This window comes from Dysidea avara, chromosome 10 (genome assembly GCF_963678975.1).
Source record: "Dysidea avara chromosome 10, odDysAvar1.4, whole genome shotgun sequence".
Classification (NCBI taxonomy): domain Eukaryota; kingdom Metazoa; phylum Porifera; class Demospongiae; order Dictyoceratida; family Dysideidae; genus Dysidea; species Dysidea avara.
Window position 1 is genome coordinate 15,751,258 of NC_089281.1, and position 23,767 is coordinate 15,775,024.

Consider the following 23,767-nt stretch of genomic DNA (forward strand, 5'->3'; position numbering starts at 1 on the left):
ATTCTTTAAAACGGATCAGATCCGGACCAGTTAAAATCATAAAAGCGACTTGGCATGCATGTAGTGACTAAATCCATAACATTTCAGCACACCCACAAAAAGCTATAGCATCATTCTTACACCACTCATGTGCACCGCCAATTTTCAATGAGAGCATTTTGCCAAATTTAATTTTCGCCAACTGCAATTTTATAGCAAATCGCAAAATATTAGTTTGGCCAATATTTGTTATTATACGGTATATTACTGTCACCCAATATTGTAAGCAATATACACTAAATTCTAATTTCTGAGCATGAAAACTTATATTAGTTTTCCTGTAGTCATTGTAAAGTTTTAATTTTAAGAGTAGGAGCTGTTTAACTTTGTTTTCTTGTCCAATACTGTGAAATCTGAATTAGGGGCATAGTAGACAAAAAAAAATCCTCCAAACTAAGGACATGGATTATTGTCCCAACAGGCCTGGCTAGCTCCATACATTTTTAACTCTTAAAGAGGAAAATTTCTTTATTGTGGCAAAACTTCTGAGTTCCAAGAAACTACTATAGAGTGGTTCGCTGTACAATAGTTTTAAGCTGCAAAAGACTGTATTACCAGTTCAAGAAGGTACAACAAACTGATGAACACACAGTCTTACCAATAGCCTTAAGGAATCGTACCAGATCATTGCACAACTAAACAATGAACAGTAACACACACTCTAGGACATGACTCAGAGCCATACCTGCCAACTGGAGTGCTCTAATGCCGTCTCCAATAATCGTGTGGCTAACTAGATGGAGTGACAAGCAGAGTTTAACATTATTTTGTATTTAACCTGTTGAACTAAAGCTGAAACAAATAGTAAGTCTTACTATTCGAATAGTTAAGAACAAAATGACCAAATATGCAACTATTCTTTTAGTATTTCTATTAAAAATCTTATGTTAGGGAGTAAGTAATGCCCAGGAACCAGAAACTAATGATATCAAAATTTACATTATACATATGGCAGTTTGTTCATAATCTACATAAATTAAGCATCGAGGTTGGTTTCATGCATCTTAGGCTCTGCACAGCTTATGGGCTTAATTCAAATTACTGTATCCAAATGTTTGGAATATTCAATCAACACTACTACAGTATATTCAATTTGTACATTCACAGAGCAAAGCATGTAATTTGTTGGACAGAATTAAAAGGCAATCTCCAAAAATGGCTTTAGGTTTTGCTTATATACAGCCAAAATAAATCTACTCTTCAAAACTCTCTGAATTAAGAACTCAATAGAAAATCTTAAGAGGAAAAACCTTTAACAGCAAATTTGGGAAATGTTAGTTATGTTGCATAATACTATTTACCTCCAGCTCAAATACCAGATGTTTTCCTCACCTGTTTACTAACTACTGAAGTCTCTAAGTTCTGAATGATGACCAGATAAGTAGCGGCTGTCTTTAGTTTATCTTGTTTAATACAAGTCTGAACAGGGGAACAGAAAACGTCTATGATTACATAAAAAGCAATTATACAAAATAGTAAATAGAATTAATTGGATACAGCAAAACTACTCTGAAGCACAATTCCCTTAATACATAACTACTACAAAATTACCTAAGAATTACACAATTCCATATAAAGAGCTTCAGATTGCACTTGGATAATTTCATAAATAGTACAATAAAATCGGTAAATACTACACAGAAATCACATGTAAATACTTTCTAAAGAGCAAAATTTACTAAGATGCAGGACTATACAATCCTGAAATAATAAATACAGCAACCTATTAGTAGCACATTTCCTCTATTATTGTCTCTTGCTATTAAAGTGAAAGTAATTTCCCATGAGCTTCTTGTCCATATACAGCATGCAGTAAAAAAATATTATTTTGTGGTTAGCCTGCCACAATAAAATTTTCTTTCAACAAATTTTCTAAAATAATAAATTATTTTAGTACAGTAAACTACTCTCAGAACAACACACAGTACCTCAAACAAATCTCTAGGACTACCAACTGCAGCAAACAGATACTGCCAAAGGGCAACCTCTGTCTTTCTAGCACATGATCCAATAGTGTCTGGGAACTGTTCAAACTGTTTGATGAACTCCACCACACGAGGGAGAAGAGCATCTGAAATGATAGCCTTAGTAACTAGCATGTCTAGAATATGCAGTGATAACCCCCCCCCCCCACACACACACACACACACACACACACACTACCATATAGCGTAAATATTTCAGGGGGAAATTTTTCAAGGTTGAGCAATGTTGCTAATATTTAATTTTTCACGGATTTGCAAACACTCCCAAAATGTATTAGACTATATGGAAGTCTAGGATAAAATTTTCACTGATAACCCCCAAAACTGCAAAATCAGCAAAAATTTCCCTCCTCGAAATATTTAGGCTGTACAGAATATATACAAACAAGCTCTTTGATTGAACCAGTTGACTGGGCCATCTATGGGTGCCTATAGACAACCACAGCATATGGGCCAAACAAAGTGTTGATCACTCCACCAAGTTGTTAAAAGAATTTTGCATGGCATGTTGAAAAAAGGAACTCACTATTGGGTACCTTGACAACAAATAAAACAATGAGAAATGTAGGATGTTAATTAGTAAAAACAAGGAAACATAGCTGTTACACTTCATTTATTGCTACACATTTCCAGTGTTACATGTAGGTAACTGTTGGGCTTGTGTGTCAATCCAGAGACATGGATCTACCCAGATGAAAACATAGTCTCCACTAACACTGCCTGGTGACATTGCTCAAGTTTCTTGGGCCTGGAAGTGCGATCCAGCCAAATATTGGCTGGCCAATCATAATCGAGGAGTTGCACAATCATTATAAAACATTTGAAAATGGCTAGGAATAGAGTAATTTCAGAATGGGGTGTTTACTAGATGAGATCTCTTCATTTATTGTATTAGTAAAGGATAGCATTTCTTTTCTGGTGAAACAATGAGTCACAATTCTTCAGTCTTATAAGGTGAGATTGGAAAACACAACTTGAGAACAAGCAGAACAACCTAGGTGACTAACTTCTAATGAACAGTGTTAAATCGTCTGTTTTTTTTTTTGTCTACTTCCAATAGACACATTCCAGACCTCACAACTCTCACAATTTGGTCGTGAGATACACGATTTTGATACTGCAACTGCTTGTTGATTCCACAAAATTTCCTAAGGCATGCTAAAATCTCCTTGATTTAAGTCCCAAAACGTCTTGTAGCAGGTATCATGTGATCAGCTAATTGGCACCTTTGTATCTTGAGCTTGAATTTTTGGCAGTTTCCCGTATTTTTGACTGTGTCACGAGCAAATGAAACTCAATGAACTGAGCATTATTTGAAGGTGAAATCCTTTGGGAAAAGACTCAGCACACATTTAAGGTGAAGAATATAAGTGAAATCTTACCAGTGGTTTTATTACAAACATCTATTGAAAAATTTTGGTTGTTGTGATGTGTACTTGTGCTGAAAATCTGTGCTGAACACTGAATCCACTGCTGAATACTGATTACTCAAGAAATTGGAGGTGATTTTGATGATGAATCGGTACATCAATTTGAAAGACTGATATCACGTAATTTAACAAGAAATTAGAGGTGATTTTGACGATGAATCGGTACATCAATTTGAAAGACAGATATCACGTAATTTAAAGACAGAGCAAAGATAGTAGGTTCTTGTTATAGAGTAGGCTACACTATAGCAGAGAGATATTGTAAACAGCAGTATTGCACCCACAGCTAGCTAGTCACACCTTTTATTTTATTTGATTTATTGTTTTAACTCCACACAATCGGCAAGAGCCGTTCTTCCTTGCAGGAGTGACAATGTACAGTAACACTAAATTACACTGTACAAAAATTAGCTAAACAACCAAAAATTCAATTACAAAACAGACAACAAAATTGTTAATACAAACTAAACGTTACAAATTATTAAGCAAATAAGCATGATAATCGCGGCAGAATTGCTGGTAGTGACAGTCTTAGATGGCAGGATGGAAGTTGGATGGTATTGCATTCCACCAGTGAGCAACAGTACCTAAAAAAAATCCGAGTAAACACAAGGTGAAACCTCTGGGAATTGAAGTCATTTGTCCTGGTATCATATTGGGAATGGCAGCAACCAAACTGAATCGGAGGTGACAAAGGAATACATTCGACTTACTGGTATTGGCGAAACATTAGACAAGAAGACCAGAATTGAATGCGTTTCTTAAATGGTAACCAACCGAGTTGTGGAAAATACTGAGATACATGGCCAAACTTAGATAGTTACATGGTCATCTGCACTGCCTGGTTTTGCATACATTCCAAGGACTGTTGACAAAGTGGAGGACCCCATACAGGAAGGGCATAGTTCAAGTGAGATAAGACTAGTGTATCTAACAGTAACCTTAGCAAGTTAGCGTGAAGACTTTTTAGGGTCTAAATTTACTGCCCAGTTATGTATCAGTTGCAACCGTGTATTCATGGAAAGACTTCGGAAATGTTCACGTTTCCAGTGACTTCCTGTGTTGCATAGATTCCGCAATCATGAAAACAAGGGATCTAACTCCTGGTAACCAGCCAATCAAATTTTAATGTGGTTTCATGTTAGACTAATGTATGATGTAAGCAACTAAAAATAGATATTCTAGGCAGTTTCTTGAAGTTTAATAAATTAAACGGAGTTAACATGGAAGCTATGAGTTTCTCCGGGTACAGAAAAGGAGCGCGCTCTGCACCTCTTAAACTGGTTGAACAGGTCTAACCACTCCAACACGTAATCCCGTAGCAACGGTTTAAACTGCTAACTGCTGGTGAGAGCTCGGTCTTTACGCTCAACTGAATTCAGCTCAATGGAGATTTCGTTGCAAGACGAAGATGTTCAGGCAATTATTCTGGGCTTGGCTACGCACAGGGAGTGCAATGAAGGTGTAGCACAACGAGTGGCTCTAGCTACACGACCAAACACTGCTCCAACCCTGGAGGCTACTACCGGTTCTTCTCAGAACCTCTCTCGGCCACCTCTTCCAGCTCAGGACGCTTCTTCACAGTCCGGTTCCTCTCAGCACCAGTCTCAACCATCTCTCAAGGCCAACCAAGGTACTTGTTTCTGGTAACTCAACATGTGTGGGTGGTTATGCGACGTTAGCCTTAAGGTGGCTAGCTCACTCTCTCGTAGCTCCTCCCATTCCTTACGGGAGTGACCTCATTTGTAGTAACTCTTCTCTACTTCTTAGTGGGTTTTTATAGTTTCTCCGCATGGTATTGACTGTTTGTGGCTAGGTCCCCTATTCTGGGGTGGCCATCTGTTCTGTAGGTTAATGGACAAATCATGTCCATTCAGGGTGCACCCCACGGGACAATGTAGCTATTCAGTGGATTATCGTTTGGCCTGTCAGCTTGCAGACAAGCGGGGCAATACACGTCGATTCGCAATGTGTGCTGGCGTCGCGGACATGCCAATCCGGGCAGGCGGGGCATGCTTGGCTTGCTGACGCAGCTGCTTACCTGTCATTTCTCAACAGACCCCCCCCCCCCCTTTAAGTGGCGCCCAATCTTTGCAAGCGGGCCGCATGCGGGGCCAGGATTAAACCGCTGCGTGAGGCACGTAGGGTTTACCTACGCACACTATAACCATTCAACTCGAGGTAGCTCGTTGGACTGGGCAAACAACGGCCACAGGTGGCAGGTCGGGCTATGCTACAATGTAGGTCGCACCCAAGTCACACATGTTATCTTCGTACATGTATGCATGGTGTCGAGTCTGTATGTTAATTGTGCAGGCTTATATCTAGCAATCAATTATTGTCTCCTGTCTACCTCACAGGTAACCAGCTGGGTAACGTCCCTTCAGCACAGGAGCTGGCAGCCAACCAAGTAGGGCAGCTTGGTTCTAGTATGCTTAGAACAGCCCAACACTTGGCAACCGAACCAAGGGCAGTGCTAGAAGCTTGGCAACGGCAGCAACTATCCAACCCTTCAGTACGTGTTGGAGGAACCCTCCCCTCTATCCCAAGGAAGGTGATAGAAAAAATCCAAGCAGGTTAGTACGTGGATTTTGCAGATTTCCCCCCAGCTAAAGGGCGGATCCGGACGCCCCTGTGCTCGGATGGGCAGTTACTTCTCGTACAAGTGGACGACGTGGCAGGGGCTAAGAAGCTCATACCTGATTTTCCGACCTGGGCTCAATGCTTTGCCATTTTTGCAGCTGTGCTGGGAACATACAACCCTGCTCTACTACTCGATCTGATGACGTACTTGTCAGACACAGCCACCCATGCCAAACGGTTCAAGTGGCCGAGCTGGGTCATTCAAGACCAGAATTTTTGGCAAGATTTGGCCAGCAAACCTGGTTTATCCTGGGCAAGGGTTGACGCTACCATTTATGCTCAATGTTTCACGAACATGGCATCGAACCCCCCTGAGGCATGGTGCCGTTACTGCTATGGCATTGATCATGTGTTGCAATCACCCCCAGGAAGCGTCCAGTACAGCAGACTCCCGAGGTCAGAGCAGCTGATGCCCCGCAGGCCGACCAGAGTCAACAGGAAGTCTGCCGCAAGTACAATTCACCGAAGGGCTGCAGGTTCCCTTATTGCAGATTCTCCCACAGGTGTATCGTTTGTGGCATCCCAGGTCACTGAAGGCTGCGTTGCCACACCTCAAACAAGGTGAAAGACGGCGCAAGTGCCACCAGAAGTAACTGACTTGAGTCCTGACCTCAGTGGGTGTAGACTTGTGTTATTGTATATGTGTATATTAGGCTATACAGATACTGTATTGATTCATGTAGGCTGCACGTGCGGGCACATGCTCAAAACTCATAATATATAGTTGTTTTATTCAGTGTTGTATCCTTGTACATGTTGATGTAGTGATATGTTACAGCTCTTTGCCCAGAGAGTACGGAACGTGCATACATGTTTGGGTGGTCAGTGCAGCTAGACCAATTCGACACTCGGGTGCGGTAACTATACTGGTCGTTCACGATAGTTATCTGGCACCTCGTGGTATCAGCGGGCACACCGTCCGGCCTTTCAGATGCGAAGGCACGATACACGTGGTTAATGGATCCTTCCTTCCGGTTCTGCAATCGCTCTAGCCTTAACGTTAAGTGTGTCCGACGTTGATGAGTACTTAGCTATATCATCGCTATCTGTTTGTCTAGAACTGGATCAACCGGCATTGCCCATCACCAGCAGACTCAGAGAGCTGTACCAATGCTGCAACTTACTACACCCAGACTTCCGGAGCGCTGCTGTGCAGTGGTATCGCCCGTCCAAGTATTATTTTGGAGAAAGCAGCTGGAGACATTTCCAGACCAGCAGTTTGCCGAACTGATTCTTAACGGACTTGAGAAAGGCTTTCGCATTGGCTTTAGGCCCAAGGGCTCGCCCCTAGAGTCTGCAAGGTGAAACTTACTCTCTACGATGGATCACCCGAGAGAAGTATTAGCTTACATCAAGAAAGAGGTAGCAGCCCGTCGTGTCGTCAGGCTAGACTCGCCTCGCCAAGCACGAGAGTGGGGCGTTCACTTCAGCCCACTAGGAGTGATCCCTAAGAAAGGTAGACCAAACCAGTGGCGCCTCATCATGGACCTCTCAACCACATTTGGTGCGTGTGTCAATGACGGAATCTCACAGGAATGGATGCGCATATATTGAAACGGTGCTTCCATTTGGACTCAGATCAGCTCCATTCCTATTTACGGAGATAGCTGACGCTCTCTTGTGGATCATGAGGCAGAATGGCGTCACATGGGGTATTCACTATATTGATGATTTCCTCACGATTGGGGCCCCAAACTCATTAGAATGCTTTCGTAATGTAGCTATCATGGAGGCAGTGTGTGAGCAGGCAGGGCTCCCAATTGAACCGACCAAGTCTGTTGGCCCTGCGTCCACCATTGTTTTTCTGGGGATTGAGATTGATACAATCCAAGGTGTCTTGAGACTTCCAGTAGTCAAACTTACAGCGCTCAAGGACACTTTGAGGTCTTGGCGCGGTGCAACATCATGTCGAAAAGAGGAACTACAGTCTTTAAAAGGGCTTCTGGCTTACGCTAGTAAAGTGGTGAAGGAAAGCCGGATCTTTTTGCAGAGACTCATTGACCTCGCGTCCAAGTTTGATCGTCCAGACCACAAGATTCGACTCAACGTAGAGGCACGTTCAGATATAGAAAGGTGGTTTCAATTTGCGGAACCCTGGAATGGAGTCTCGATTCTGGACTCTCTAGTTCCTAAGCCCTCGGAGCATACTCACCTAGACGCGTCAGGATCGTGGGGTTGTGGAGCGTTCTGGGAATCCCATTGGTTTCAATTGGAGTGGGCAGGCATACTTACTGACGCTCACATATCTATCAAAGAGCTCATTCCAATTGTACTGGCCGTGGCACTTTGGGGTCTCTTATGGGCAGGAAAATTGATACGTGTGCTCTCAGACAACATGGCAGCTGTAGCAGCAATTAATAACCATTCATCCAAAGACCCAGGCATGGGGCATCTTCTCCGCTCATTAGCATTTATACTGGCTCATTTTCAATGCCAACTCTCTGCTCGTCACATTTCGGGGTCCCACAACACAATGGCTGATGCCTTGTCGCGCAATGAGCTATCGTTATTTCACTCTCTCCACCCGCAGGCAAATCAGGCTCCAATAGCCATCCCATCGGAACTACTGCACCTATTACTACTGGAGGCGCCAGACTGGACCTCCTTTCGCTGGACAGTGCTGTGGAACAATATTTTTCACAGGAGATAGCGTCAGCCACCAGAAGAGTGTACAATACAGGAATTAGGAAGTTTACTCAACTATGTAATCATTTACATATCTCTCCCTTACCCTCCCCGGAACTATTACTCGTATCGTACTTAGCCTTAAAGGCCATCTCCTATAATATAATCAAAGTATATTTATCGGCGGTTCGCCAGTTTCATGTTCAGCAAGCTCACTCGCCGCCCGACATCAGTCAAATGCCACGACTTCAGCAAGTTCTGCGAGGAATTAAGATTTCTGGTGCGTCATTTCCAGCAGTCAACAACCGGCCAGAGTGTCTTCTGATTATCCCATCCATCCTTCGTGCCATCAAAACTCTCTGGGATCTATGGTCCCTCACTACTGATAGAATTATGCTGTGGGCTACTTTCACTACATGCTTCTTTGGGTTTATGTGGTCTGGAGAACTATGGTCAGGCTCGCACAACGACGATTCGGCTAGGGCTACGGCCGACCTGGGGTTTGACGATGTAGCAGTGGACAGCTACCAGACACCATCCCTCATTCGCATCCATCTAAAGACATCAAAAACCGACCCCTTCTATTCTGGAACAGACATCCTTATTGCTGAACATGTAGTATAACAACGTCTATACTGATTGTTTGACATTTATTATATAAACTTCATATTTGTGATTCAACCAATCCAATATACACAGTATGTGTGCTGGTGTTCTGTCACGTGCAGTGTGTACGTACATGTACGTGAACACTTGGAGTATGCACAGAGACTACACACTGAGAACACAGACAATGAGAACATACAGACAGACACACCAAGGACATACACACATACCTGGTACAGACAGGGCTACAGGAGCCTCTTCTTCCAACACTTCGTGGAGCATTAGTTCGAGGACGTGAGCGAAGTAAGGTAAGTGAGAACAGGATTGAGCTATCTGGAATGCATGTCCACCCAGACTGAGTGGTGATACACAAGTATATACTGTGCACAAGGTCCTCTCTATTACTTACTTTCTCCTCAATAACTGTCTTAGAATATGATGTAAGTAAATATGAGTCTGAAATGAAATGATATACATTACACATGGAAAGCCTATATAGTGCACAGGAATCATTTACAACTATCCTTGAGCAGCTACACTACTCAATACACACTTACAGTTCGTTCTACAGTAGCAAAAGGGAAGGAACGGTTAGCAGTGAAGTGTACGTTATGATAAGCAGTCTCGTGAGTCAATCCCAACAATATGGCCTCCTCAAATAACACAGCTGCAAAAACCACACAACATCACTACACAGGACCACACCACACACCTTGAGTGTAACTGTTGATGTCTAGTGTTAGCATGATCCTCTTGGACAAGAAACTAGGGTGGCCTTCGTCCCTTGGATATAGAGGTAGCCATACCTGTTGAAAAGATAGTAGATAATATACAGACATAATATGTTTGCCTAATGTTTTATTTGGTAACAATGGACACCTTAGTTATCTAAACCTTGGGGATCCCCTGGCATTGGATAACAGCTCGATAGTGCATGGAAGTAACATGTTGTATATTAAAAATAGTACCACATCAGGGAATGCCTCTCAAAAATTAACCTAGAAATGCTGGAAGCCATTATATAACAGAAACCTGAACCAATAGTGTCCTAGTTATCAAGGTGTCTTGATTTGTCAACCACAACTAAGTGTCTGGGTTACACAGGTGTCCTCTAGCATCCACTTTAACAGGTTCCACTACAGACTGCTGCTGTTGCTGTACTTACCTTTACACCATTGCTACCACATCCTAACCATAGCGACTCCATTAAGTGCCCACTGGATACAGTACAGCCTACCAGTGGTGTCCATAGTGCCTCAACTGAACTAGCCAGACACACTGGAGAGGAGTACTTCACCTTGGGTGGCTATGTGGGATGAAACATTAGTAAGGCAATACTGTAGTACACTCACTGTATAATGCACACACAATACATCACGCACACATGTACACACCACACTAGTACACTATACACACTTTGCCTTTCTCTACACTGGTTGTTTGATCTTGTTGTATCATTAATATCCTCCCTGATACATTAATTAGAATAGACTCTGGCAACTCTGGATGGCCGCACCCATCCACCAAGTCATGTGATCCAGACTCAGCACACAAATCGGACGGAATAATGGCTACCAGTGACTGAACATTGTAAATGTGCCGGGAGAGTGAGAACTGCTGGAGCTTGTTGATGATAATGGCTCCTAGAACATTCAGGAAGGATAACATCACTCCACAGTCTACAATTTGGGTGTTAACTTTAAAATCATTAAATCAAACTTGTTAAAGTAAGGACACAACAAAAATAACCTTCCATAATTTTAGTGTGGTACAGTGTAGTGCAACTTGTCATTAAGACCACCCCACTGTTGAGGCCATATTTATTCTAACCCAGAAAAAAATCGCCTCAGCAGTGGGATGGTCTTAATAACGAGGTCATGAAGTACACCTAAGCTATGTTTGGGACCTATCAGTATAATGAGGTGGTCATATCAAAATGTTGGCAACTGTGTGATGTTATACTGTACCACAGTGTAGTAGCCCAGTTAGTAACCCTCACAACATAGTTGTCACTCCTGAATGACACCTCACCTCTTTTGTTACTGTTCTCCTGGTCTGGTTGGGTAGTGGTGGTTGGCTGGGACAGTTCGAGAGAGAACAATCGTAGAACACAGTCTCTTGTTAACACTAACAAGCAGTTAGCAAAGATGTTTAGTTTGAGGATGGGAGAAGTTAGTTTGATAACGTTCACCACTTGTGAGTGGTCCAGGTTTGTGCGTAGTGAATAAAATCGGACCTGCCATAATAAAATATCCAATAGCATTAAGCACCACTATAAAATAAATTAACTAACAATAAATACCATCTACCATACCATTAAGCACCACTCACCTCCTGGTTGCTACCCTGCACTGTACAAGGGAAAACTACAAAGTGTTTCCACCAGGCCACACCCCCAGTACAAGTGATACTCTGTTCTTGTCGCTCGTTGCCAAACATCCTCCATTTCCTCTTCACAATAGAGTAAAGGATGAAGCCAGCACTGCCTACTGCTACCATATATTGACCATTGTCATCCAGTGCTGCGTACTGTAATTTGATGTTACACAACTAGAGTTACACAATTAATCATTGCATTGAAATACATCGTATGTGTACAATTCTCAATAATTATATTACTACAAGACTTATCCATGAAATTCACAGCCTTATGGTAAATTTATATGCATGTGGTATATACTGTGTTTGCTAAAAAAAAATCTAGCAGAACAATCATTATGAACATAGTCACTTAACATTCAGGTACACATGAACCTCATTCCAATACAAGCTTCTTGCTCAAATACAAACACAGTGACTACTATTCAGTACATTACCTTCAATGGCCAGTTGGCACACAGGTATGAGAATGGTAACTATAGCAACAAGATCATGATAAGGTTCTCACATGACACACTACCCACTTGTATGATTCTCCATTGTGGACCTGATGAGGTGTAGTTTGAACTGTTGCCATTAGCAACCACACCTCTGCTACCATGGAGATATAAACGGTCTGGTCCTTGCAGGAACAAGTGATGATGATTGGACTAAAATGACATCATAGTGCATGACATAATACTGTACGGGAACTTTTGGGAGACAATTTACTACTTGATTTCAGCAAAGAACACTTTGTGGGTCACAATACAAAAGGATTCAGTATGTAAAGTTTCCATTTTAACTTCCTACTATTTTTCAAGGATAAAACATAACTTTACCCCATGAAACTCCCCTTGTGAAGAACACCTAGAAACGATCTCCACATAACAGGCCACAAACACCAATATGTATATATACCAGGAGTAACAAATGGGCAACACAGACAACAGCCAAGCTACCTACTCACAATTATTGGGTTATTGACAATGGAGTTCTTTACAAACTGCATCACTAAGATCTCCATGTCGTGATTAGTGTCCCGTTTGTTGAGTGTGTGGGAGGAGTCCCGGATCTCATGATCCTCCTTGCTGTTCACATGATCCCCAATAGCATCACGTGATCCACTGGATCTCCTCAACATCCATATATGGTAACCATCAGACGACCAACACTGGATAATTTTAAATACATAATTACCAAATTAAATACATATGGATTCTCAGTTATTCCAACACCATTGTTCCTATAATTTGAAGAAAAAAAAGTGACTACAAACGAACAAAGCTTCGAAAAGTAAATTTTATACTTTGGTCACAAAAGCTTTAAAATATAAATCAATGCAAGAATTTTATATCACCAGTTAATAAGATGACTTGAAAATAAATGTTCAAACATGACCATCTCAGCAAAAACCCAACTTGTTCGCACAAGCATGCGTTTTGAGAAAGACAAAATTAAAAATAATTCGTAAAATTATGCATGCTACAAAGAAATATATGCGAGTTTTTATCGGGCCAGTATTCAAAGAAAGAAGACTCAAATGGATTAAAACTATACACCATCTTATTCGCCTGCTCATAGAGATTTCGAAAATCTTTGTTTCATTTCTGTAGCCCTGGGCTAACACTATAGTATTGTGATACTTAAACACTAAACTGCATCACCATTACGCTGAATCATCGTTTCTCATCACCCGCTTACATCACCCTCCACCCTGACTCTAAAGGTGGTAATGTGTAAGCATAAGTGTAAGCATAAGCTTTAAGAAGGCTTTTGATAATCCTTGTAGTGACAGATAATCTACTGTTGCTGTAATTTGTAATTTTGGGTGCTTCCTTCAACAATGAAACAAAATGATGAAAATGACCACCTGCCTGCATCAAAATTATTGAGAAGTGACTAATAAGAAACTAGCAATCTACTTTGCCCTCCTTAGGATTAATTTGGCCGGATTAGAGAGGTGGTCTCTTTCTAAACAGGTGGTCACTGAGACCATAAAGCATTACAAGTTATCTAGAGTACTTCATAACATCTGTGTATGGTGTGAAAACCAAAACCCACAATCAATTGTTGTATACATGTATATATATAAGAGCAGGGTAGACTTGTATAAACAACGGAATAACGGAATAAGTAAAATTATTTTTTAGAAGGTCTCACTGTAAAAGGGGGGACCCAATACATAACAGTCTAAAAGGTTGAGTAAATCCATGCCACTTCATCTTGCACACACTGCAAATTGTAACATAAAATTTAGTTCTGGAGGAGGTTGAAGTACCACAAAAACAAATTATGCAAAATTTGTTTTATCAAGGAGGGCAATATGTCGATCTGCAGTGAAGCATCATTGTCTTGTTTATATATGTATGTGACAAGTCTGGTAAAGTTGTGTACACCAAACTGCAATTTGTTAATCTCACCCATAACTCAAGCACTTTATACAAAACAAATAGAAAAGTACATTGCCTTGAAGCTTAAGTGAGCACGATCTGAATATCTAATGAACCTTAGTGAACCCTGACATGAAATAAAAACGCAATTAAGAGCAATATATTTAGGTGGTGCTTAGAATGCTCCTCTGATTTTGTTCTAAGAAGTTTTGCGTCGTGTTAATGTCTAAAATGATAATCTGCTGTAGAAATTGTTTCATCTACTGTACCCCATCAATGGACTTCACAATGGTGTCACGAGCACAAGATGACTACAAACTAATGTACAGATGTCCATAGAGGAATTGTTTTAATCAATCATATCTCAAAAAAAGGGAAGGAGATATCAAGCTCTAAGCAACAGGGTAATAAGAAAATACAATAAAATTATATTGCATGCTGGATAATTTTTGAAACAACGCTCGTTTGCAATTGTTACCTTTTTTGTCTAATCACATAATCCATTACATCACATGCTGTATCAAAAGGAAAGAATAGTGCCAGACAAGTGGTTGAACACATGCCCCAGCTATTAAGTACAGAGATGTGAAGAGCTATTTCTCTTCGTTTCCAGCAAAGTTCCAACCTTTACAGTGTTGCAAATGAAGAATGCTACGAGAAGTGGCTCTACATTCAACCCATGCACTGAAGCCATCATGATACATTACCAGAAATCGACATCTATGTGGTAGTGGAGGAATTAAACGGGACATAAAGGAAGACAAAGGTAAGTCCACTAGATGAATAAAAAATTGAATTTTTTAAGAGGGAGAATAGGGATCGCTGAAAAAAGCCATGAATCAAGAAGGGATCACTGGGGTGGTAATGTAAACCACAAATCCCTATTTTGACTCTCTGTCATAAATCTTTAGTTACATGCTCCATCATTTTGAAATGAGTCAAAATAGGGATTTATATTACCATCCCAGCAATCCCTTCTTGTTTCATGGTTTTTTTCAGCGATCCCTATCCTCCCTCTTAAAAAATTCAATTTTTTATTAATCTAGTTTATATACTTTTTATAAATCCAGTAATGGATTATTTATTGAAGCTTAATTTTGCATTCTGCATAATAATGCCGTCAACATTTCAGTACACACATGAAACTGATCAAATTGCAATGTGCATACAGACTAAGAGTCTCCTAATATGAGCTAGAATTTACATTACTAGTGCCTTTAATAGCTGTCAAATTCAGTGTTGTTATACACTTGACTGCATTATTAGAGTATTTACGTGACTGTTCTATTAGAGTATTTAATCTTGGTAACCCGCACACATATAATAACACGCCTACCTAGTAACAAAGTTTTCAGCACAAAAAAGGCACACCTCAGGACGAAGTGAAGTCAAACAATGAGGAATCAAGTCTGTAACCTTATCCGTAGTTGAGTTATGCTTAGCTGAAGGCATCAGGTAGTCAGTCAGTTAGTAGAAAATTCAGAAAATAGAAACTTGTTGGAAGGGTTTGGGATCACTCTAAAGACATTTAGGTCTTTGCATTACAGGCAAAATTCAAATATAGCATCTTACTGTATGTTAGTGACACATATCATTAGTTACATCATTCTTACGCACAACAGGGATACACAGAATAGGCCACTACTCCACTGTCTTGTGTTTGATAGGAAGGCTGTTGAGTTCAAAGAAAAGCTCATCTCTGTAGGGATATTCACATCTTATTGTGTTACAGTATCTGGACATTACGTACTACTCTGATCCAGCTTGTTTCCATACTTTTTATTGCGGCGGTCCTACATTGTCCCTACTCTAGTTTAAAATTCCTATTCTCTTACAGTATACTTCTATTCTAAGCAGAGCTGCTGATTCCACCCTTCAGTACCATTTTTAATGTGACTACTGACTAGAAATTCTTTGCAGATGAAAATCAATTTGATCTTATTAGTAGTCGGGTACTCATAAGTTAAATATCTTCCCCAACAATAATATGGTGAACCAGTGAACTTTGCGATAACGTGTAAATTCTGATCTTAAGTTTCAGGTACCTGTGTTATTGTTCACTGTATTCTTAGTCGTTCATAGTGATTACAATCAACTTCAGTATCTACAATGATGCAAGTACATGTAGCTGGTATATTGGTTTTCCATTCTTTGGGATTCAGTTAAAATATGACATTATATATGTCCCCCCTGGAAAATTCACCACCAATGGCAACACCAGGAGATTAACTTCTGACAACTTTAATAGAACAGGTAACTGCAGACTAAACACTTTAATAGTTTAATACTCACGCGACATTCATTCACACACAACACACACACACACACAAACTCACCAGAGAACTGACCACACAGCGTGTTCCACTAAATGGTGATGGTGTCCTAGCAACAAATTAAACATATGTACATGTCAAACACTCCAACTGTGAGTACACATAAACTACAATGGACCTCCTTTAAGAATACAGAACATTGTACAATTTACTTCATAAAGAACACTGCACATTTAACCCTACACATCTTCACAAATGTGATTTTACAGGGTACCTCTCCCACCTCAAGCCTTTATCACTGCTAATAACTCTTGAATTTCCCATTCCTCCTTTGCCGTTACCCTAGCAACTTGGAAGTCGTACTTCTGCTGGCAGCTTTGACATTATTACAGGTATAAGGAAGCTCCCATACTGGTTTGCAGTTACTCCTACAGATTCTAGTCCACGAACATTGATGTGAATCTTGTAATAAGCTGCTCTCAAATGTGATGTTTTATCACCACTGCACGCTTGTATTTTCACAAAGTCATCCATATATGGGCAGCTATAATCTGTTTCATTCTTCCAAAGCATTCCTCCAACATTCACAATCGTAGTTGGTTGCAGTGAACAGCAGTTGGGGCCATGTTGTTAACAAACGACTCATCAATTGATTATCACGTGACAAAGGCAGTACATCATAATTATTACAAAAGGATTCTAACAGTTTTATACATGCACAAAGCCAGACTTAATATTGTGCATTTAATTAAATGTGCGAATGGCTGATAAGTTTAGTAAAAATTCCACTGTTTAGTCTAGGAAACTGGTAAACAACCTAGCTACATACACTGTTAAATTACACAAAACCAGACCTCAATATTGATGTGCAAGATGTGTATCAGTAGTTAGAGTATCGTGATACTCCAATATATTGATTATATTGCAGATCACATCCCTGGAATTTTTTGGGGTGTGAAACTTTTATATCAGATGGTGTGTATGTTACTGTTACGAGAACAACTATGTTAACTGAAGATTTAATCCACCACCACAATCAGCAGCCACCCTAGCATCTCAATTTCATCATGGAAACAGTGGAGGTCTTAAGTGCATATTCTGTAAGGAAGGCCACTACTCAGCCTCATGTTCCAAGGTACAAGATGTACAAGTCCATAAGGATACATTAAGAAGAGAGGGTAGATGTTTTGTGTGCCTATCTGTGGGACATAAAGTGAGCCAGTGTACTAGTTCACGGTGCTGCAGACACTGTAATAGAAGGCATCATTAAGCATCTGTGACACATAACAAAGCCAGCACTCACAAGATACAGCCAATGGTACCACCAGTAGGTAACACAGGTGATGAGCCAATTCAGACCAGTTAGGATGTTGTGACCACAACAAGTAATGCTGCAAGGAGCAAAGTTGATATTCTTTTGCAGACTGCCAAGGCATGGGCTTGTAGTGACAATGGCCAGACAATACCAGTGCGCGTGATGCTAGATGAAGGAAGTCAAAGATCATATAATACCATTACCAATGACTAGAAAACAAAACTGGGATTGAAGACAGTATGAGTGGAAACAATATGTCAGATTACTACTGGGAGGCAGTTTCAGGGGAGATAGTCAGAGATGTAGCTGGTCCGGTTGCCATGAACAGTAAGTTAGGATGGGTGTTATATGGTCCAGTGAGATCAAAGGGAGGTCCACAGGGTTTTGCAGCAACTAGTGCAAGGGTCAGATGCTACAGATCCCTTAAATTCAAGTGTTAGCTTGAATGAGGAATTGAAACGTTTCTGGGAGACTGAGGCAATAGGGATTACAGATAACCCATATCTTGATGAACAGGATAGTCAGTTTCTATCTTCCATGATATTTGATGAGAACCAAGGACGGTATAAAGTATGTTTACCGTGGAAGGCTAACTGTAAACCCCCGTCAACTAATTATGACATCTGTCTCTTTAGGCTACAGCACTTGAGATCTCGTTTGAAAATGAACACAGTGTTGGCCCATGAGTATGTAGACACTTTCAATAGGCAGGTAAACTCAGGGATCATAGAAAGAGTACCATTAGAACAGGAGCCTACAGCAGATGTTGCTTTTTTTCCTACCGCATTATGGAGTAGTGAGAATTGATAAGGAGACAACCAAACTCTGCATCGTATTTGATGGATAAGCCTGTGGTTATAACTCCTGTTCATTAAACGATTGTCTACAGAAGGTCCTAACCTAACGCCTCATGTGTTTGACATACTTATGAAATTTAGAACATATCTTACAGGTCTATCTGCCAACATTGAAAAGGCTTTTCACCAGATAGCAATAGATCCTCGTGACCGAGGCATGTTAAGATTTTAATGGCTTGACAATGTAAATAAAGATCATCCAAGCATTATTCAATATCACTTTTGTCGGTTAGTGTTTGGACTCACTTCATACTGAGTTCGGTTCTCCTACATCATCTAACCCAAGGGAAGGGTAACGAATCTCCTATGAACCATTTGTTAGTGGAATCATTATAATATGTTGATGACTTTGTGGGAGGAGCAGTGAATGATGATGAAGCATTTGAATTGTACCAAAATGAACATGGAAGTGCTGAAAATGGCTGGGTTTAATTTGGAACACTAACTCCCTCACACTGAGAACCAAGATTGAGAATGAGCTTAGAAGTCATGGTGAGCTACGCTCAGCCCCTGAACTGAAGATTCTAGGACTCAGCTGGAACACAGAGAGTGATGAATTGTATGTGGACGTGACTGACTTGATGGAATATACAAATACTTAGGCTTCCATCAAGAGGTCAGCTTTGAAATTTTCTGCTAAATTGTTCGACCCTCTAAGATTTCTGGGTCAGTTTACTGTGAAACAAAAACTACTATTTCAATCACTATGCTGCGACAAGGTGAATTGGGATGACCAGCTGGGTGGTGAAGCCACACAAGTATGGAAATGTATACCGACTGATCTGAAGGCTATCTCAAGGGTAAGAGTGTAAAGATGCTATTTTAGACAAGCCTAAGAGATGATGTCATGTCAGTTACATAGATTCAGTGATGCCTCAGAAAAGGCATTTGCAGCTGTTGTTTATTTGCGGGTAGAATATGAAGACCAAGAACCAGAGATAACTCAAAAACCAGAGTAGCACTGATCAAGAGACAGTCCATTCCATGCTTGGAACTACTGGGAGTAACCATTTTGGCCAGTCTGATGGATACTGTCAAGAACTCCATTGCCAAGACAAGGATGTCTTGTGAGTTAAGCAAGTACTATTGGACAGGTTCATACACCATACTTAGAAACAATCATAACTGGAAACAGTATGTGCAGCACAGGGTAAATGAGATTCACAACCTCAGTGACCAAGAACAGTGGAAGTTTTGTCCAGGGTCACAAAATCCAGCTGACCTACCTTCTAGAGGTTGTGGTGGTGAAAGTTAGCTTCTAACATCAACTGGTGGGAGGGACCAGCATTCCTGCATCAACCTGCGTTGTCATGGCCAGTCTTATCTACTCCTCTTAGCACACCTGAAGCTGGGAAGGAAATGGTGAAGCACCCACCTGCCCTGACTCACACTCTTGCTGCAACAGAAGCTGACCCTACAACCAGCAATTTAGAAAAGATTATTGATGTTATGAGATACAGCAGCAAGGTTAAATTGCTTCGAGTTACAGCTACTGTCATTAAGGCCGCACAGTTTTAGAAGGGTAAGGTTCCTCAGTTATGGACATCCATAGAAGCAGCTGATCTAAACAAAGCTGAAGAAAGGTGGATACGGACCATACAACAGAATTGCTTCTTAGACGAGTTGAAGGTGTTGAGATCAGGTCACCAGATCAAGAATAATAGTCTGATAACTCAGTTTAATTTAGATCTCGATAAGGAGGGCTTCATCTGTTGCCGGGGTAGGATCAATAGTGCTGATATACCAGAAGGGACTAAATCTCCACTTTTGTTGCCAACACGGCACAGATTTACGGCATTGTTGGTTCACCATCAAATCTTCCACAATGGCATCAGAGAGACACTTAATGCAGTCAGAGAGAAATACTGGATTGTAAGGGGCAGGGAAATAGTGAAACAGGTATTTGTATTCCCAGGAAACTTGTCTGTTGGTGAGGTATTGACAGACTTCATCAGCGTGAACTAGTTTCTTGATCTCCATTCCAGCAGCCTTAAAGGTTTTCGCATTGACTGATAACATCCTGGAGGGTAGTCCTCGAAAACTTGCAAATTTTCTAAATGCTTGTATGAACTGAGGTGCTCCTAGACTGTTGGTTAACTCTAGATGTATTGCCCGTATTGTAGCGCAAGTAAACAGGCACACATATGCTTTACTGCTCTGGTTAGAATCTTTACAGAGTGGCCCTACAAAGTCTTCGCCTGTGTTTGCAAAAGGAGGAATGTCTGCTACTCAGTCTGGTGGCAACTCTGCCCATTAGGTGTGGAAAGGCTGTAGCCTTGATATTCTTACATACAATACACCTTCTTTAGTGGAAAAGGCTCCTTGGTGGGGAGGCTTTTGGGAGTGGATGGTGCGTAGTGTAAAAGCATGTTTAAGAAAACATATGGGCAGATCATCCTTGACGTTTGAAGACTTGAGGACTATAGTAGTGGAAATTGAAGCCGTACTGAACAATCGTCCATTAACTTATGTCTACGATGATGAGAATGGAGTTTTGTACCCATTAATGCCAGCCCAGCTAGTTTAAGGTAGGCAGATAACAATGACTGTTGATGGAAGGCAAGAAGAGATTATTGCTACTTACCAGAGTTTGACAAAGAGAGCTCAACATCACAAACGTCTGCTAAGCAATTTCGCACTAAGAGTATTAAGCTTATGTGAGCAGTATCAGAAGAGAAACATACAGAGACAATCTCATGTAGCATTGAAACAGGGAGACGTGGTATTACTAAGAAATGAAGGAACGGCATGCTGCTTATGGAAGTTGGCAAAGATTGCGGAACTAGTGTACTACTGGGTAGAGATGGTGTGGTGAGAGCTGCCAAGGTACAGGTGTTAAACACTGACAGAAGACTGATCATGCTGTGTCGCCCTATTCAGTATTTATACCACTGGAGGTGAGAGAACAAGGAGCAAACTGAACTTTGGACACTTTATATTATCATTTTGAATTTTTTTTATTACCTTGGGGCAATCAACCCCGGGAAGTGTATAAAACTGTTACAATCCTTTTTGTAATAATTGTGATGTAATGCCTTTGTCACATGATAATCAATTGATGAGTTGTTTGTTAACAACAGTACATTACAGTGTTTATCGCTTTCCTAGAGTCTTTAAAGCTTGTTACATCACAGTTATAGCTGATAATCAACTGTGAAATTTAATCAGCTGTTCACACTTTTAATTGTATTTAGGGTTCCTATACAAAGTGTGCTGTATTGCATATCGTATCATATTGGACTGTACAGCTGATAGATACAGAATCAGATATACTCTTTCAGACATATCACATATCATAGTTACTCCATTACTAGCTAGCATACACTTATAGCTCCACACTCACCCTGGCTGGTCACCATGGGAATAGTAGAGTAGTACACCATATACACTCCATACCGATAAGCCACCTTGTTGCCATGCAACAGCGATCACCATGGCATCATGTTGTGACCACTCCATACACTCAACAGGACCAATGTGACATTCATCTGTAAGTGTGAATATATTATAGTCACTCATATCATGTGTTACAAACTATGGACATCATGGGGCAAGCCATGGATCATTATACAGATTTATTGAACAACTTCATAGCAACTCCACAAATTTGTATGTTAAATACTTAAAACCAAAAATGGGTACATAAAGTGATCTGCAGTGAGGAATTCATCAGAAGAAAAATACTAGTATGGAAATACTATGGCAAACCCACCAACTTAATATGCAGATTGTATCATATTGAGTTTGTAACTTTGTGATTATCATTAAGGCAATACTGTGTAACAGTTCCTATACAACAACCTATCCTGTCTGTATGCTACTGGCCTGTGCCTTTTCTATACATAATCATTAGGGTTTGCATGTGAAACATTATTATTACACTACAATACCTGCAACTTGTTGGGATGACAACTGAAGGACATGATTGATACTCCACACTCCAGTAACCTCATCAGCACTAGCTACTGTAACGGCACCACTGTACATGGAAGAACTCCATATAACCATAGATACAATAATGCCAGCCAAGAGGCCAAGTACATTTGAGCAAAACATCCATGTAAAGTACAAGTACGTCCATTCACCGTTCGCAATTATGAAATACAACAATGACTAAAATTTAACAGCACTTTTCATGTACATAGAAGCACTCAGTAAATGTGTGTAGAACTTCCAAGTACATTGAAAAACACTCCAGTAAACTTTAAAGTACAGGTACAGGTGTTCATGTATTTCCTACTCACTTATGATTCAACACAGCATGGAGAGATCTACTGTTACAGTAGCTTGTACAATGAAATCTGTTTATCCAGTCACCTTTGGGTGACCTTACTAAACAGGTACATTACGTAGGTCGCTTTGTACACAGATGGAATTGGCTGGTTTAGACAGGTGACTTTATTAAGTAGTCTCACAGAAACAGTTGTTATATTATGGAGGGTTTTGAGTTGTTAAATCACAATATTTAGTTGTAACAGAGATATAAGTTGAGACAATGTAACCTCTTATAATCTGACGCTATAAATTTTGTCAGATCAGTTTAAAAAAAATTGAATTACTAAGGTGGTGTGTTACAAGGTGGAAAGGTTTCACTTTCACTGTAAGCCCCCTGGTTATGACAACTGCTCTAAACAGCTTATTTGTCATGTATAGATAAGTCAGTATTTACCTGGTTCTACCAAAAGCAACCATTTTGTACTTCCTATTGATGGCTGCACAAGTGGCATCATCAACACAATTAATCCAGACTCCATGTAGTGACGATGGCTCGTAATGGGCGGACTGCGATGCCACAAATGCTGCTCGTCCGTTGCTCAGTACCAACACCAGTCCACACAGCTCTCGAGAACATATCACGTGCCTAGCAAATACATCCTCTTGACTGATTGGCTGGCCTGTATAATCAAGTAATGATCATTATCACATTAAACACATTCAAGCAATGGAATATACTGTATTACCAAGAGTTAATAATAAAGAGGTAACTCTTGGTATTACCACGTGTATGTGTCTGAGTAAATGTGCATGAACTGGGCAGCATGATATCGTAAATACAGATATACACACAACATGCACACAAAGCAAAGCTTCTGGTAGTTGTGAGAAACAGAGCTTTTGCTGCACAGCACTAGCACTGGGATTCTTGTCAATCATCCAAGCACTTGGGGAAAATCCTTATAAGGCAGCACTAGTAATCCACAGGAGGGCTCTCCCAGTCTCAAGGATAAAGGCTTCAGAGCCTA

The 23,767-nt window shown here is 40.6% G+C and overlaps 1 protein-coding gene across 1 annotated transcript in view; it reads right to left on the minus strand.

Annotated features, from left to right (window-relative positions):
• Positions 1 to 23,767, minus strand: part of LOC136268016 (guanine nucleotide exchange factor subunit RIC1-like) — a 30,506-nt gene that overhangs the window by 4,428 nt on the left and 2,311 nt on the right. Inside the window, exons 6-24 of the mRNA XM_066063244.1 lie at positions 23,194 to 23,419; positions 22,415 to 22,503; positions 21,868 to 22,012; positions 16,416 to 16,461; positions 12,657 to 12,860; positions 12,232 to 12,357; positions 12,145 to 12,183; positions 11,660 to 11,857; positions 11,360 to 11,564; positions 10,745 to 10,971; positions 10,494 to 10,634; positions 10,041 to 10,134; positions 9,886 to 9,995; positions 9,738 to 9,784; positions 9,559 to 9,683; positions 1,968 to 2,110; positions 1,372 to 1,458; positions 725 to 772; positions 638 to 674 (exon numbers count right to left, since the gene is read on the minus strand). Of these exons, the coding sequence (XP_065919316.1) occupies positions 638 to 674; positions 725 to 772; positions 1,372 to 1,458; positions 1,968 to 2,110; positions 9,559 to 9,683; positions 9,738 to 9,784; positions 9,886 to 9,995; positions 10,041 to 10,134; positions 10,494 to 10,634; positions 10,745 to 10,971; positions 11,360 to 11,564; positions 11,660 to 11,857; positions 12,145 to 12,183; positions 12,232 to 12,357; positions 12,657 to 12,860; positions 16,416 to 16,461; positions 21,868 to 22,012; positions 22,415 to 22,503; positions 23,194 to 23,419 (2,337 nt within the window). The remainder of the gene's footprint in view (positions 1 to 637; positions 675 to 724; positions 773 to 1,371; positions 1,459 to 1,967; positions 2,111 to 9,558; positions 9,684 to 9,737; positions 9,785 to 9,885; positions 9,996 to 10,040; positions 10,135 to 10,493; positions 10,635 to 10,744; positions 10,972 to 11,359; positions 11,565 to 11,659; positions 11,858 to 12,144; positions 12,184 to 12,231; positions 12,358 to 12,656; positions 12,861 to 16,415; positions 16,462 to 21,867; positions 22,013 to 22,414; positions 22,504 to 23,193; positions 23,420 to 23,767) is intronic.